This window comes from Pogoniulus pusillus, chromosome Z (genome assembly GCF_015220805.1).
Source record: "Pogoniulus pusillus isolate bPogPus1 chromosome Z, bPogPus1.pri, whole genome shotgun sequence".
Lineage (NCBI taxonomy): Eukaryota > Metazoa > Chordata > Aves > Piciformes > Lybiidae > Pogoniulus > Pogoniulus pusillus.
The window spans coordinates 37,265,183-37,279,358 of record NC_087309.1 but is presented as its reverse complement, the minus strand read 5'-3'; the positions used below and the strand labels follow the sequence as shown (position 1 = coordinate 37,279,358).

Here is a 14,176-nt window from a genome sequence, read left to right as displayed (position 1 = left end):
TCTATTTATAGTTGTTTTATTAAAATTCACAGATATCTGACAGAAGGCCAGTCTCTTTTCAGTGGTGTCCTATGATAGGACACAGGGCAACAGCACAAACTAGAACGCAGAAGTTTCACCTCAATGTGAGGAAAAACTTTACTGCAAGGGTGACAGAGCCCTGGAGCAGGCTGCCCAGAGAGGCTCTGAAGCCTTCATCTCTGGAGACATTAAAAACTCATTCAGATGCACTCCTGTGACCTGCTTTACATGATCCTGCTTTGGCAGGGGGGTTGGACTCAATGAACTTGAAAAGTCTCTTCCAACCCCCACGATTTTACAATTCTATGAGCAGTCTTACACATTTCAAAGTCAAAACTAACCAAACTACCAACATTAAAGCCAGAGAAGACAAGTGCATCCTAACCTGGATGGAACTGGAACTGTTCGTGTGACTCAAAAAAATCAAATAGTCCTCCTCATCCACAGAAAAATGTTCCACATGTCTGGTACCCAGAATAGAAAGAGTCTGTGTCTGTGAGGGAAATACAACAAAAATGATGTTTGGGAGTCAAACCAAGTGACAAGTTCACACATATATACAGGAATTCTCTAAACTGGCAAAATTACATAGGAGACATAAAACACAAAATAATGTTACTATCATCTAATATTTGTGAGATATAATTTTACTGTTTAAAGAACGTGTCTATTATGAACTGAACACCATGTATTTCTCATCAACCTTCACAAAATGTTCTGTGACTTCATTGTTCCGTGATTTATTTCACCTCATCTCAAGTAATTTTGCCCCCCACTCAACATACATATATAAAACCAGAAGAGATGACCAGAGTGTCAGGGCCCCTGCACACTGGGTTTTTCTCCCTCAAACATAGATGGACTAGAGGGTCTCCTGAGGTCCTTCCCAACCCAGTATTTCATGATTTTTGTGACTACAACCAATTTACCTTCAACAGCCTGTGTCCAGGCGTGAATGTATACACGCTGTTGTTGGAAGCTCCCTGTCTGTCTCCTCCATGAGTAATCACAAGGTAGGGAGAGGCATGGATTTGGAAAAACACACAGCTCTTAGGATTCCACATACTGAAATTCTGTAAAAGGAATAAAATAGTACCACTGAGACTTAATTATTCATTAAGCAGCACACCCAGTGTTTCCAATCAAATATTTACCTCAACAGGAACAAAAACTCCTTTCCACTGGTAGAGAGTGGAAAATGTAGCTGGAAATGTACGCATCAGAATACCATATAGGATTTCTCCTAAAGTGAAGAAACACCAACCAGATGCTGACTCTTCTACAAAACTTTGCAAGGTAGACAGGACACTGATACTACCCCCTGAAATGTAGAAAAAGAAACTATTATTCACTCTCTCCAATGTATTTTCTACTATTCACCTACCAAAATCTAGACCTAACCCATTGCTAGGCTAGCTTGGGCTGGCCAGGCCTGACTGCTCCCCAGCTTTAGTCAGGACAAACAGGCTGGGATACTCCCCCCTTGTTACCATATAGGAGAGAGTCCCTCCCTGGAAGGAGAGCTTATCTCCCTGGAAGGAGAGGAAAGGAAGAGGGAGAACTAGCTTTGCTACCAGCCTAAATAGAGAAAGACAAAAGAATTATGGTCACTCTGGACCTCTTGGAGGTCCATACTCCATGGTCCTTAAAGACATAAGTTGCAGCCCAGGACAATCCACTCTGACAACAGCAGTGCACACTCAGTAAAGCCAACGTACTGATGCCAAAAGCAGTATCCGACACTGTCTCCCACTCCACGCTGACAGACACATTGAGCCCGTTACTCCGTGAAACCTTCAAGTAAACTGTAGTGTTGGCTTCTTCAACTATGAGGAAATTTGTCCTAAATGTGAAAATAATGACAAAATGTATTATTTTTGTAGTGTGCAAACAAAATCCTTAATAGCACAATCAGTTCCAGGGCAGTGTATGCAACAGAATTTTAAAAGAAAATAGTTAATACCTGATTTTGCTGTATGACAAACTGATAACTACATTAGTTAATGTTGTTGAATGTTTGTGGGTTTTTTTTAGCAGAAGATCTTGGCAAAACAATGGCAAAAACAACAAAATCTTAAACCAATCACGAAATTTAATACACCATCTTCATGGTTTAAAGTGAATGGCTGTTGAAAATATTCTTTGCTATGGTTCATTTTGCTTCTGGAAAGCTAGCCTGAGTGAAAGTGTATTTCACACAAGCTTAAAAAACCATAAACAAATTATAAAAACATAAAACCATAAATAAATTATAAAATACATGTCTTCTTGGACTTCTATCTGAGTTTTGGAACTTTTAATACGGGCTACTATTAGTGGAATGGTTAGGAACTAGCAAAGCACTAATTTCAAAGAAAAAATTCATGCAGAAATTGACATTTCTGATGGTGAACAGGTCTATTATAAGTGTTCTTCTCTTCTGCATAGCAGTATACAGGAAGTGTCCTTTTCAAAATTACTTTTTTCTTACAGTAGGATTGAGTGACTATCTTTAAAGGGATGGATGGAAACCAAAATTATAGAGAGATACCATGCTTCTGTGACACCACCTACAGTGAATGTGAAACACCTCCCTTTTGTTGAATCAGTGTTCAATACCTATTTGTAACTGGATAAATGCTGAAAAGCCCCAGTGGAGCCTGGTTCTGTAATACTGTAATCATAGTTTGCACTTTGGTGCCTAGTCTGGCTCCTCCAGTTGGATTGAACAGGGTGACAACAAAGTGCTCATCCATCTCTGGTTCTTCATCCAGTATTGCAGAAATGTGCAGTGTCTGACAAAGAAACAAGTACAAAAAAGTTGTTGAGACTTGACAGCCGGTGATGACACAACCCTATCAAAATATGCTGCTGTTTCTGTTCTTTCACCATAGACTTTTTGGGAGCACAGGAGACTCACAGAACCATGGAACTGTTTTGGTTGGAAGAGATCTTTAAGATCATCAAATACAATCATGAACTCAACACTGCCAGGTTAGCACTAAACCATGTCCCTCAGCACCACATCTACACAGCTTTTAAATCTTTCCCAGAATGGTGACTTTGCCACTTCTGTGGTAAGTTTGTTCCAGAGCTTAACAATCCTTTTGGGGAAAAGGTCTTTATGCCCAGTCTTAACCTCACTGGTACAACATGAGGCTGCATTCTTTTATCTGTGCATGGAGGACAGCTTCATGTCTCAGCTGTTAAGTGAGCCTACTAGGGGTCAACCTCAGCTTGACCTGCTGCTGTCCAACAGAGAAGGGCTGGTAGGAGATGTGGCAGTGGGAGGCTGTCTGGGGTGTAGTGACCACGAGTTAGTGGAGTTTTCAATATGCATGGAGGTAGGGAGGCACTACAACAAAACCTACACCTTGGACTTTCAGAGGGCAAACTTCAATTTGCTTAGGAAACTTATTTCCAAAGTCCCCTGGGCAGCAGTCCTTGAGAACAAAGGGGTCCAGGATGGTTGGACCTACTTTAAACAGGAGCTCTTAAAGGCACAGGAGCTGGCAGTTCCCATGTGCCGAAAGATGAGCCGGCGGGGAAGGCGACCAGCCTGGATGAGCAAACAGCTCCAGAAGGAATTGGGGGAGAAAAAGAGGGTGTATCACCTCTGGAAGGAGGGGAAGGCTTCTCCTGATGTGTTTAAGGAGATAGCCAGATTATGCAGGAGAAAAATTAGAGAGGCAAAGGCCCAGCTAGAACTTAGGCTGGTGTGCTAGTTTGAAGCAAGCTGGAATGTTTTGGTAACAGAACTAGATAACGGGCAGTGAAATGAAAACAATTGATGTCAACTTCTCTCACAGTCTCGCTGAGAACTCTGGGAAGAAGAAAGACTTTTTCTCCATTTTTGTCTCTCACTCTTGCTTTTGCCTTAGACCTGGTCACACCTCAGTAACCTTGCTCCTACTAACCTTGCTCCCTAACCTCTTGGCTGCACCTCTTTTCTTCCTGAGGACTGGGGTAAGGTTGAGAGGGCCGGGGGGAGGTGTTGGGGTGGTTTGAGAACCCCTCCTGGGGACTCAGGTTTCTGGGAGGGGAGTTGTGCTTTTGTATTGTTTATCCTTTGTATATTTCTGTATATAATTGTATATAACTGTATATATTGTAAATAGCTGCTTGTAAATTCTGCTAGCTGTAAATAAATTGCTTCATCTATATTCCCAGGGTCCGTCTGAGTTAGCTGGGGCAAATTCAAAGTGTGGGGGGGCGGGGTAACCCCCAAACCATCACATTTTTTAATTGGCTTTCCCAACGTGGGGATAGATATTTGAGTGATTGGAAATTAGCTCTGGGAATTAAGATGAAGCTAATCAAGCAGCTATTGTATTTGGTTGGTGCATTGCTCTGGTCTGGTTTTGTTTTCTTGGCATTTAGTTGGTTAAAAGGTCAAATTGTTGCTTATTTCATTGATCTGGCTTATAATAAGGCTAAAGCTAAGGTTTCAGATATGTTCTGGAGCTGGGGTGATTTGATTCTTGGTTATGCTGGTTTTAATATCTCTGAGAATATTACAAAGGACATTACAGGAGCTCTGGTCAGTAATGTGACAATCAATGGAAATTCTGCTTTAAATATGGCTCTAATGAGAGTTATTCAGCCTAAGACAGGAATTCCAACTGTTTGCATAGGTACATGCTCGTGTAAAACTGTTTTTCTTCTCACAGTTTTTAATATTTGCCTCATGATTTTAATATTCATATTAATTTTGGCATTATTGGTAAAAAATTCAAAACCAGCTTCTGTAAGAGCTAGGAAAAATTCTGTGTCTCAGAAGCAGTCTCTTTCACAGCAAAACAAGGGAACACAGTTATCGGCTTCCCCCTTGCCAGCCTCTGCCCCTCCTTCTCCAAGTGCTGGGAACACAGCCAATGTTCCTGCCACTAACGTAAACAATGATAAGGATAACCAAAACAAGCCGCAGAGTTTAGCAGGAGCCTCAGGAGCACAGGCAAGTACCCAAAATCAGAATGTTCCTAGCAACAATCAAAACACGTCAGGGTTGGCAGGCATCCCAGGAGGACAGGCAAATAATAACACTGCTAGTGCTGGTAACGCTAGCCCAGTCAGTCCAAATCCTAATGACACCAGCTCAGCCAATTCAAACCCCCAGCCAGCAGACCAGAACCAAAATCCTCCTGTTAAAAGCAAGGCAGACTTGAACTCACAAGCTCTAGGTCAGACCCCTAAGGATACAAATGCTCCAAGTCAGACCTCCAATAATTCAAATGCTCCAGGTCAGACCCCTAAGGATTCAAATCCTCCAAGTCAGACTCCTAAAGATTCAAACCCTCCAGCAGACACATCCAAGTCTGTTGCTGCTCAGGCCCTTCTGGCACCTGCTAAGGCAAAAGCTAAGACAAAGAGTGGTTCACAGGAGGATGTAAGACAGGGGACCTCTGGTGATCAGCAAGAGGAGGAAGAGGAGGAGATAGTTAGTCTGAAAGACCTTGTAGATGTGCTGAGACAACAATACTCAAGTGAGAGGAGCGCAGTGAGGTTAGCTGCCAAGAGAGAGGATGGTTCCAATGAGTTTAGGAATGCTATGAGGAAGATTGTGTTAGGCCCGGCGCCACCAGAACAACAACAAGAAGAGGAGGTGGAAGATGACATCCAAGGCTCCAAGGATCCACTCAGAGAGGTCAGGGAAGTTAGGAAGGAATACACAAGGGAATCAGGTGAGCCAATCTTAAGCTGGCTAGTGAGATGCCGTGGCATTGGTGCTAATGCTCTGCAGGTAGGAGACAAGTCTGCCAAGCAGCTGGGACCACTCACTAAGGAGAGTGGAGTGGACAAACACCTGGCAAGTCCTCTTGGTAGGGTTAGCTTGTGGACACGCCTTCTGTTGGCTGTGGCTATGAGATACCCTTCCCGAGATGATTTGCCATGGGCTGCCAAGAAGTGGAACACCATTGAGCAGGGAATTAAGCTTCTGAAGGAGTTTGCTGTGAAGGAAGTGCTTTATGGAGATCATGGTACTCATGAGCCTGACGATATTCCTTTGGGAACAGGTCTCATGAAGAAGCTGATTAAGCTTGCTCCTTCATCCTATGCTAACATCTTGGCCAGTAAGTTTCTCTCAAGGAGTGATAATGGAAGATCTTTCACTGTTGGTGAATTCACTGACCAGCTCAGGCAGATTGAGGACAGCTTGTCACATTCTGGTCTAGTTTGTGCCATACAAACTATGACTTCTGAAATAAAGGGCATGAAAGATGGTTTTGAGGATACCATGAAAGAACTGAAGGAGAATCTTAAAAACATTACCAATCTGGTAAAGGATACCATTCCTGCATCATCTGAATGGGTGAATGTTTCTGCAGTCAGGAACAGACGCCCACCTCCTGCAAGGCAATTCCAGCCCAGGAGGAGACAAATTCCACCCAGACAGCAGCAATCACGTGCGTCACTGTGGATACTTCTGCGTGACACGAACGGGGAGAACATGAACAAATGGGATGGTAAACCTACTTCAGCTCTTTCAAAGAGGGTCAGGGATCTGCAGAGTGGCAGAAACAGAGGCAGCAATGCCAGGAAAGTCGCTGCCACTTCTTCAGCTCCTGAGAGCAACTGCAATTGTTCCAACAGTTGCAGTTCCTCTCGCAACAACACCAATCACTGTGTACACCCTACATGCCATGTTCAGCATTAGGGGTGCCCTGCCTCCAGCCAGGAGGAGGAAAGGGATAGTGGAGAGAACCGAATCTATTGGAATGTATTCATTAGGTGGCCTGGCAGTTCAAGAGTTCGGAAATACAGGGCTTTAGTTGACACAGGTGCTCAGTGTACTTTATTGCCATCTAATTGTAAGGGGACAGAGTCCATTTCTATCTTTGGAATCACTGGTGGATCTCAAGAGTTAACTAAGATACAGGCTGAGATCAGTTTAACTGGTAAAGAGTGGAAGACACATACTATTGTAACTGGTCCTGATGCGCCTTGCATTTTGGGAATTGACTTTTTGAGACAAGGTTGTTTCAAAGATCCTAAGGGTCACAAATGGGCTTTTGGAATAGCATCTGTAGAGATTGAGGATGATAAATTGAAATTGTCTATTAGACCTGAACTTTCTGATGAATCTGCAGTTGTGGGACATCCTGACATAGAGGACTTGGAAGTGCCAATTGCAACTCAAACTGTTCATCATAGGCAGTACAGAACTAACCGTGACTCTTTGTTGCCCATTCATCAGCTGATTCGTCAACTGGAGAGTCAGGCTGTCATCGAGAAAGCTCATTCACCTTTCAACAGTCCCATCTGGCCTGTGCGCAAACCTACGGGCGACTGGAGACTGACAGTTGACTTTCGTGCCCTCAACAAGGTGACGCCACCCATGAGCGCAGCTGTGCCAGACATGCTGGAACTCCAGTACGAGCTGGAATCGAAGGAGGCTAAGTGGTATGCAACCATAGACATTGCTAATGCTTTCTTCTCTATTCCCATAGCAAAGGAGTGCAGGCCTCAGTTTGCATTCACCTGGAGAGGAATCCAGTACCAGTTCAATCGTTTGCCTCAGGGGTGGAAACACAGCTCAACCATCTGTCACTCAGTCATCCACAATGCACTGGAGAAAGGTAAAGCTCCAGAGCACATCCAGTACATCGACGACATCATTGTGTGGGGCCAAACTGCTGAGGAAGTCTTCGAGAAAGGTAACAAAATCATTGACATTCTGTTGCAAGCAGGTTTTGCCATTAAGAGAGACAAGGTCAAAGGACCTGCCAAAGAAATTCAGTTTCTGGGAGTGCGGTGGCAGGATGGTCGCCGTTACATTCCTCAGGATGTGATCAACAAAGTCTCTACCATGGCAGTTCCCACCAGTAAGAAGGACACACTTTCTTTCCTTGGTGTGGTGGGATTTTGGAGACTGCACATTCCTGGTTTCAGTCAGATTGTCAAACCTCTGTATGATGTGACTCGTAAGAAAAACAATTTCGAGTGGGGACCTGAACAACAAGCAGCCTTTGATCAGATCAAGCGAGAAGTAGTCCATGCAGTGGGCCTGGGACCTGTGAGATCTGGTCCGGACATCAAAAACATTCTGTACACGGCTGCCAGTGACAATGGTCCAACTTGGAGCCTTTGGCAGAGAGCTCCAAATGAGACACGTGGTCGTCCACTTGGTTTCTGGAGACGCTGTTACAGAGGTTCAGAGACAAATTACACTGCAACTGAGAAAGAGATTCTAGCAGCCTATGAGGGAGTGAAAGCAGCTTCTGAAGTGATTGGAACTGAGTCACAATTGCTTTTAGCTCCCAGATTTCCAGTTCTTAACTGGATGTTCAAGGGCAAAGGTTCATCACCACATCATGCCACAGATGCAACCTGGTCTAAATGGATGGCTTTGATAACCCAGCGAGCACGAATGGGTAATCTTGACCGACCTGGTCTGGTGGAGGTGATCACCAACTGGCCGGAAGGCACAGACTGTTCCAAACCTCCAGAGGAGAAAATAACTCGTGCTGAGGAAGCTCCTCCCTATGGTGATCTCTCTGATCAGGAAAAGAACTATGCTTTGTTCACAGACGGTTCCTGTCGTCTTGTTGGGAACAAGCGAAGATGGAAGTCAGCGGTTTGGAGTCCAACCAGGAGAGTTACCGAAACGAAAGATGGAGAAGGAGAATCCAGTCAGTTCGCTGAGGTAAAAGCTGTTCAACTTGCTCTTGATGTGGCTGAACGTGAGAATTGGCCTATCCTTTACCTCTACACCGACTCGTGGATGGTAGCCAATGCTCTATGGGGTTGGCTGAAGGACTGGAAGAATGGTTGGCAGAGGAAAGGAAAGCCTATTTGGTGTGCTGATCTATGGCAGGACATTGATGCACGGCTGGAGAGAATTCCAGTGAAGGTGCGGCACGTAGACGCACACATGCCTAAGAGCAGAGCTACTGAGGAACATCAACATAACCAGCAGGCAGACCAAGCTGCTAAGATTGCTCAAGTTGATACCAACTCTGATCTTGACATTGACCTTGATTGGAAACACCGAGGTGAGCTGTTCTTAGCTCGGTGGGCCCATGACTCATCTGGACATCAAGGCAGAGATGGAACATACCGATGGGCTCGCGATAGGTCAATTGACTTGTCCATGGACGCTATCACCCAAGTCATCTATGACTGTGACATTTGTGCTGCTATTAAGCAGGCTAAGCGAATCAAGCCCTTATGGTATGGTGAGAGATGGTCAAAGTACAAGTATGGTGAAGCCTGGCAGATTGACTACATCACTTTACCTCGATCTCGTTCTGGCAAGCAGTATGTGCTGACGATGGTAGAAGCCAGCACTGGATGGTTGGAAACCTATCCAGTTCTGCATGCTACTGCACGTAACACCATTGTTGGTTTGGAGAGACAAATCTTGTGGAGACATGGAACTCCAGAGAGAATCGAGTCAGACAATGGTACTCATTTCAAGAACAATCTTGTGAAAAACTGGGCCAAAGAGCATGGTATTGAATGGATCTATCACATACCCTACTATGCACCAGCTTCAGGGAAGATTGAGCGCTACAACGGTTTGCTGAAAACCACCCTAAAAGCCATGGGGGGTGGAACTCTGAAAAACTGGGACAAACATTTAGCACAAGCTACCTGGTTGGTAAATAGTAGAGGTTCAGTAAACAGAGCAGGACCTGCACAATCAGATTTGGTCCAAACAGTAGACGGTGATAAAGTTCCTGTTGTACATGAGAAGAATCTGTTAGGGAAAACTGTTTGGGTATTTTCTCCTTCGGGTGAAGGGAAACCTGTCCGAGGGGTGGTTTCTGCTGAAGGTCCTGGTCACACATACTGGGTAATGCAGGAGAATGGTGAAATCCAGTGTATTCCACAGAGAAATCTAACATTAGCTGAGAGAGTTTAAATTCAAGCTGTTAGGAGTTTTCTGTTCTAGGTAACATCGGCGCCCAACACTGAGAGAATCTACGATAGAATCTACAGTACGTGAGCACGAACCCAACATCATCTGGGAGTCCCTGTTCTGAGCTTTTGAATCACCTACATCTGATTGAAGTGTGAACTGAACTTGTATATATTGTTTTAGTGTAAATATTGGTTTAGATTAGATTGGATAATTCTCAGCGATACTCTGAGCGAAGTAGACAGGGGTGGATTGTGCTAGTTTGAAGCAAGCTAGAATGTTTTGGTAACAGAACTAGATAATGGGCAGTGAAATGAAAACAATTGATGTCAACTTCTCTCACAGTCACGCTGAGAACTCTGGGAAGAAGAAAGACTTTTTCTCCATTTTTGTCTCTCACTCTTGCTTTTGCCTTAGACCTGGTCACACCTCAGTAACCTTGCTCCTACTAACCTTGCTCCCTAACCTCTTGGCTGCACCTCTTTTCTTCCTGAGGACTGGGGTAAGGTTGAGAGGGCCGGGGGGAGGTGTTGGGGTGGTTTGAGAACCCCTCCTGGGGACTCAGGTTTCTGGGAGGGGAGTTGTGCTTTTGTATTGTTTATCCTTTGTATATTTCTGTATATAATTGTATATAACTGTATATATTGTAAATAGCTGCTTGTAAATTCTGCTAGCTGTAAATAAATTGCTTCATCTATATTCCCAGGGTCCGTCTGAGTTAGCTGGGGCAAATTCAAAGTGTGGGAGGGGCGGGGTAACCCCCAAACCATCACAGCTGGCCACTTCCGTGAAAGATAACAAAAAGCACTTTTATAAATTTATCAACGCTAAAAGGAAGGGCAAGAAGAGCCTCCACTGCTTACTGGACCAGGAGGGGAACACTATAACTGATGATGTAGAAAAGGCTGAGGTCCTGAATGCCTTCTTCGCCTCAGTTTTCAACAGTAAGGAGGGAGGAGTTCAGGGCAAGTGGACTCTTGAACTGGGTGATGGGGTCGGGGAGCAGTGTGTTCCCCTGTAGAATCATGAAGAATTAGTTCAGGACCTGCTGAGCCATCTGGACACCCACAAGTCCATGGGACCAGATGGGATCCATCCCAGGGTGCTGAGAGAGCTGGCAGCTGAGCTGGCCAAGCCACTCTCCATCATTTTCCAGCAGTCCTGGCTCACCAGAGAGGTCCCAGGAGACTGGAAAATGGCCAACGTGGTCCCCATCCACAAGAAGGGTCGGAAGGAGGAACCTGGGAACTACAGACCTGTCAGCCTGACCTCAGTGCCAGGGAAACTGATGGAGCAGGTTATCTTGGGGGTGATAAGAGCGCACCTGAGGGATGGCAAAGGGCTCAGGTCCAGCCAGCATGGGTTTAGGAAGGGCAGATCCTGCCTTTCTAACCTGATCTCCTTCTATGATCAGGTGACCCGCTTGGTGGATGTGGGGAGGCCTGTGGATGTGGTCTGTCTGGACTTCAGCAAGGCCTTTGACACTGTCCCCCACAGCAAACTGCTGGCTAAGCTGTCAGCCCATGGCTTGGATGGCAACACTCTGTTCCCGCCTGAACATGAGCCAGCAGTGTGCCCAGGTGGCCAAGAGAGCCAGTGGCATCCTGGCCTGCATCAGGAATGGTGTGGTCAGCAGGAGCAGGGAGGTCATTCTGCCCCTGTACTCTGCACTGGTTAGACCACACCTTGAGTACTGTGTTCAGTTCTGGGTCCCCCAACTTAAAAGGGACATTGAGATGCTTGAGTGTGTCCAGAGAAGGGCGACGAGGCTGGTGAGAGGCCTTGAGCACAAGCCCTACGAGGAGAGGCTGAGGGAGCTGGGATTGTTTTGCCTGGAGAAGAGGAGGCTCAGGGGTGACCTTATTGCTGTCTACAACTACCTGAGGGGTGGTTGTGCCCAGGAGGAGGTTGCTCTCTTCTCTCAGGTGGCCAGCACCAGAACAAGAGGACACAGCCTCAGGCTGCGCCAGGGGAAATTTCGGCTCGAGGTGAGGAGAAAGTTCTTCACTGAGAGAGTCATTGGAGACTGGAATGGGCTGCCCGGGGAGGTGGTGGAGTCGCTGTGCCTGGGGCTGTTCAAGGCAGGGTTGGACGTGGCACTTGGTGCCATGGTCTAGCCTTGAGCTCTGTGGTAAAGGGTTGGACTTGATGATCTGTGAGGTCTCTTCCAACCCTGATGATACTGTGATACTGTGATACTGTGATCTTATTACTTGTCATCTGGGAGAAGAGACTAAACCCCACATGGCTCCAACCTCTTTTCAGGGAGTTGTAAAGAGCAATGACCTCTACCCTCAGCCTCGTTTTTTCCAGACTAAACAAACCCCAGTTCCCTCAGCTGCTCATCACAAGACCTGTTCTTGTCTTCATCAGCCTTGCTGCCCTCTCTGGACACGCTCCAGTAACTCAATGCCGTTTTGCTAGTGAGCGGTCCAAAACTGAACCCAGTGTTTGTGGTGCAGCCTCACTCGTGCCCATACAAAGGGACAATCCTTGCCATACTGCTGCTGTCAAACCTTGGTGATAAAGGCCAGGATGCTGCTGTCTTCTGGGCCACCTAAGAACACTGCTGGCTCATCTTCAGCTGGCTGGCAATCAGCACCCCCAGATCTTCTTCTGCCAGGCAGTTTTCTGCCCCAAACCTGTAGCTTTGCAGAGGGTTGTTGTGATCCAGGTTCAGGACCTGGCACTTGGCCTTGCTAAACCTCATACCACAGGCCTCAGGCTGTCTAGATCCCTCTACAGAGCCTTCCTGCCCTCAAACAGATCAACACTCCCACTTTGGTGTTGTCTGTAAATTTACTGAGGGTGCCCTCAATCCTCTTGCCCAGAACGCTGATCCCTGGGGAACACCACTTCTGATTGCCATTAAATAGAATTTATCTCTACCACAACTCTTTAGGCTCAGCCGTTCAGCCCTTTATCAGTCAAGTGAATTGTCCGCTCATCCAAGCCATGAGCAACCAGTACTCATGTGAGAATAGCCACAGTGAGAACAGAAGATCTTGAAACTGGAGAGGACAGAAGTCAGGCACAGACGGTTCAGGCTGAGGCTCTGAAGTCACCATCTGGTGACCTCCACTGATGCAACATTAAGATAAGCGTATCTAGTTTTATTTTTTTCCCTCTCCCTTTTCCCCCTCTCATCCTAAGACCCTCTGAGATGCATTTTTTTTCCACACTTGAGTTCTCTATTCATTCCACACATTCCTTGGTAATTTATAGTCTCTGTAGAGCAACCTGATCTCCTAATGCATCTCAGTCAGGTTGGGTTTTGTTTGCTACCATTGGCAACTAAACTAGCTCCTGGACAATTTAGAAACTGTTTTAAGAAGTCTTTGACTTCTCACAGGCATGACACAGGCCAGAACTGTGATTCTGAATGGATTTAAAGTTCAGAAGAGGAAAAGTAGTGCTTCCAGAAGGGTTTGTTTTGGATGGTACCCCACCAGCAATAATCTGACACTGGTTTTACCTTCAATAACAAAAATAATTGAATAAAAGTAAAATAAATGTTTAAAAATAAGATAAAATAAATGAAGATATAAATTAAAATTAAAACTAAACTAACTTCCAGTAACCTTCATGCAGGTCAGGATTTCACAAACTAAAGCTAGCTGTCATTTTTGTGGGAACAGCATAGAGGGAGAGAGCTGAGTACTCCTAGCAGAGTAAGTAATTTTCTATTTCTAAGACTCAGAGCTGCTGCAGGACACTGCTCAGGCCAGATCATTAAACTATCATTTAATTTCAATTATTGTGCTTCAGCTACCTGCTGAATATACGTAAAGAAATGTTACTATGCATACATAAACATTCTAACACCCATTATATTGTTTTCAGTCTAGCTTATTACAAAGACAGAAACATCTACAGAAAAGCAAATCTAAGTTTGATGTGCTCCCACTCCCAACTCAATTTGTTCTGAAAATGAAGGAAAATATAAGAAAAAAATAAATACAAGGAAAAAAGGAGACATTTATGAAATCTTGCCAACAATCTAAAAAAAAAAAAACCAAAGAAAAAAAATTAAAAAGAAAAGAAAAAAATAAAAAAGGAAAAAAGAAAAAATAAATAAGAAAAAAATAATAAAAGAACAAAGAAAAAAGAAAAAAATTAAAATGAAAGAAAAAAAAATAAAATGAAAGAAAAAAAGAAAAAAAAAAGGAATAAAAGAACAAAAAAAAAGAAAAGGAAAAAGAAAAGAAAAATGGAAGAAAAAAGGAAAAAAGAAAAAAGAAAAAAAGACTAAAAGAACAAAGAAAAAAGAAAAGAAGAAAAAAGAAAAGAAAAAAGAAAAAAAGAAAAAATGAG

The 14,176-nt window shown here is 44.5% G+C and overlaps 1 protein-coding gene across 1 annotated transcript in view; it reads right to left on the bottom strand.

The window, feature by feature from the left end:
• Positions 1-14,176, bottom strand: part of ADGRV1 (adhesion G protein-coupled receptor V1) — a 450,458-nt gene that overhangs the window by 305,271 nt on the left and 131,011 nt on the right. Inside the window, 5 exon segments of the mRNA XM_064176319.1 lie at positions 407-514; positions 951-1,094; positions 1,176-1,342; positions 1,740-1,864; positions 2,620-2,795. Of these exon segments, the coding sequence (XP_064032389.1) occupies positions 407-514; positions 951-1,094; positions 1,176-1,342; positions 1,740-1,864; positions 2,620-2,795 (720 nt within the window).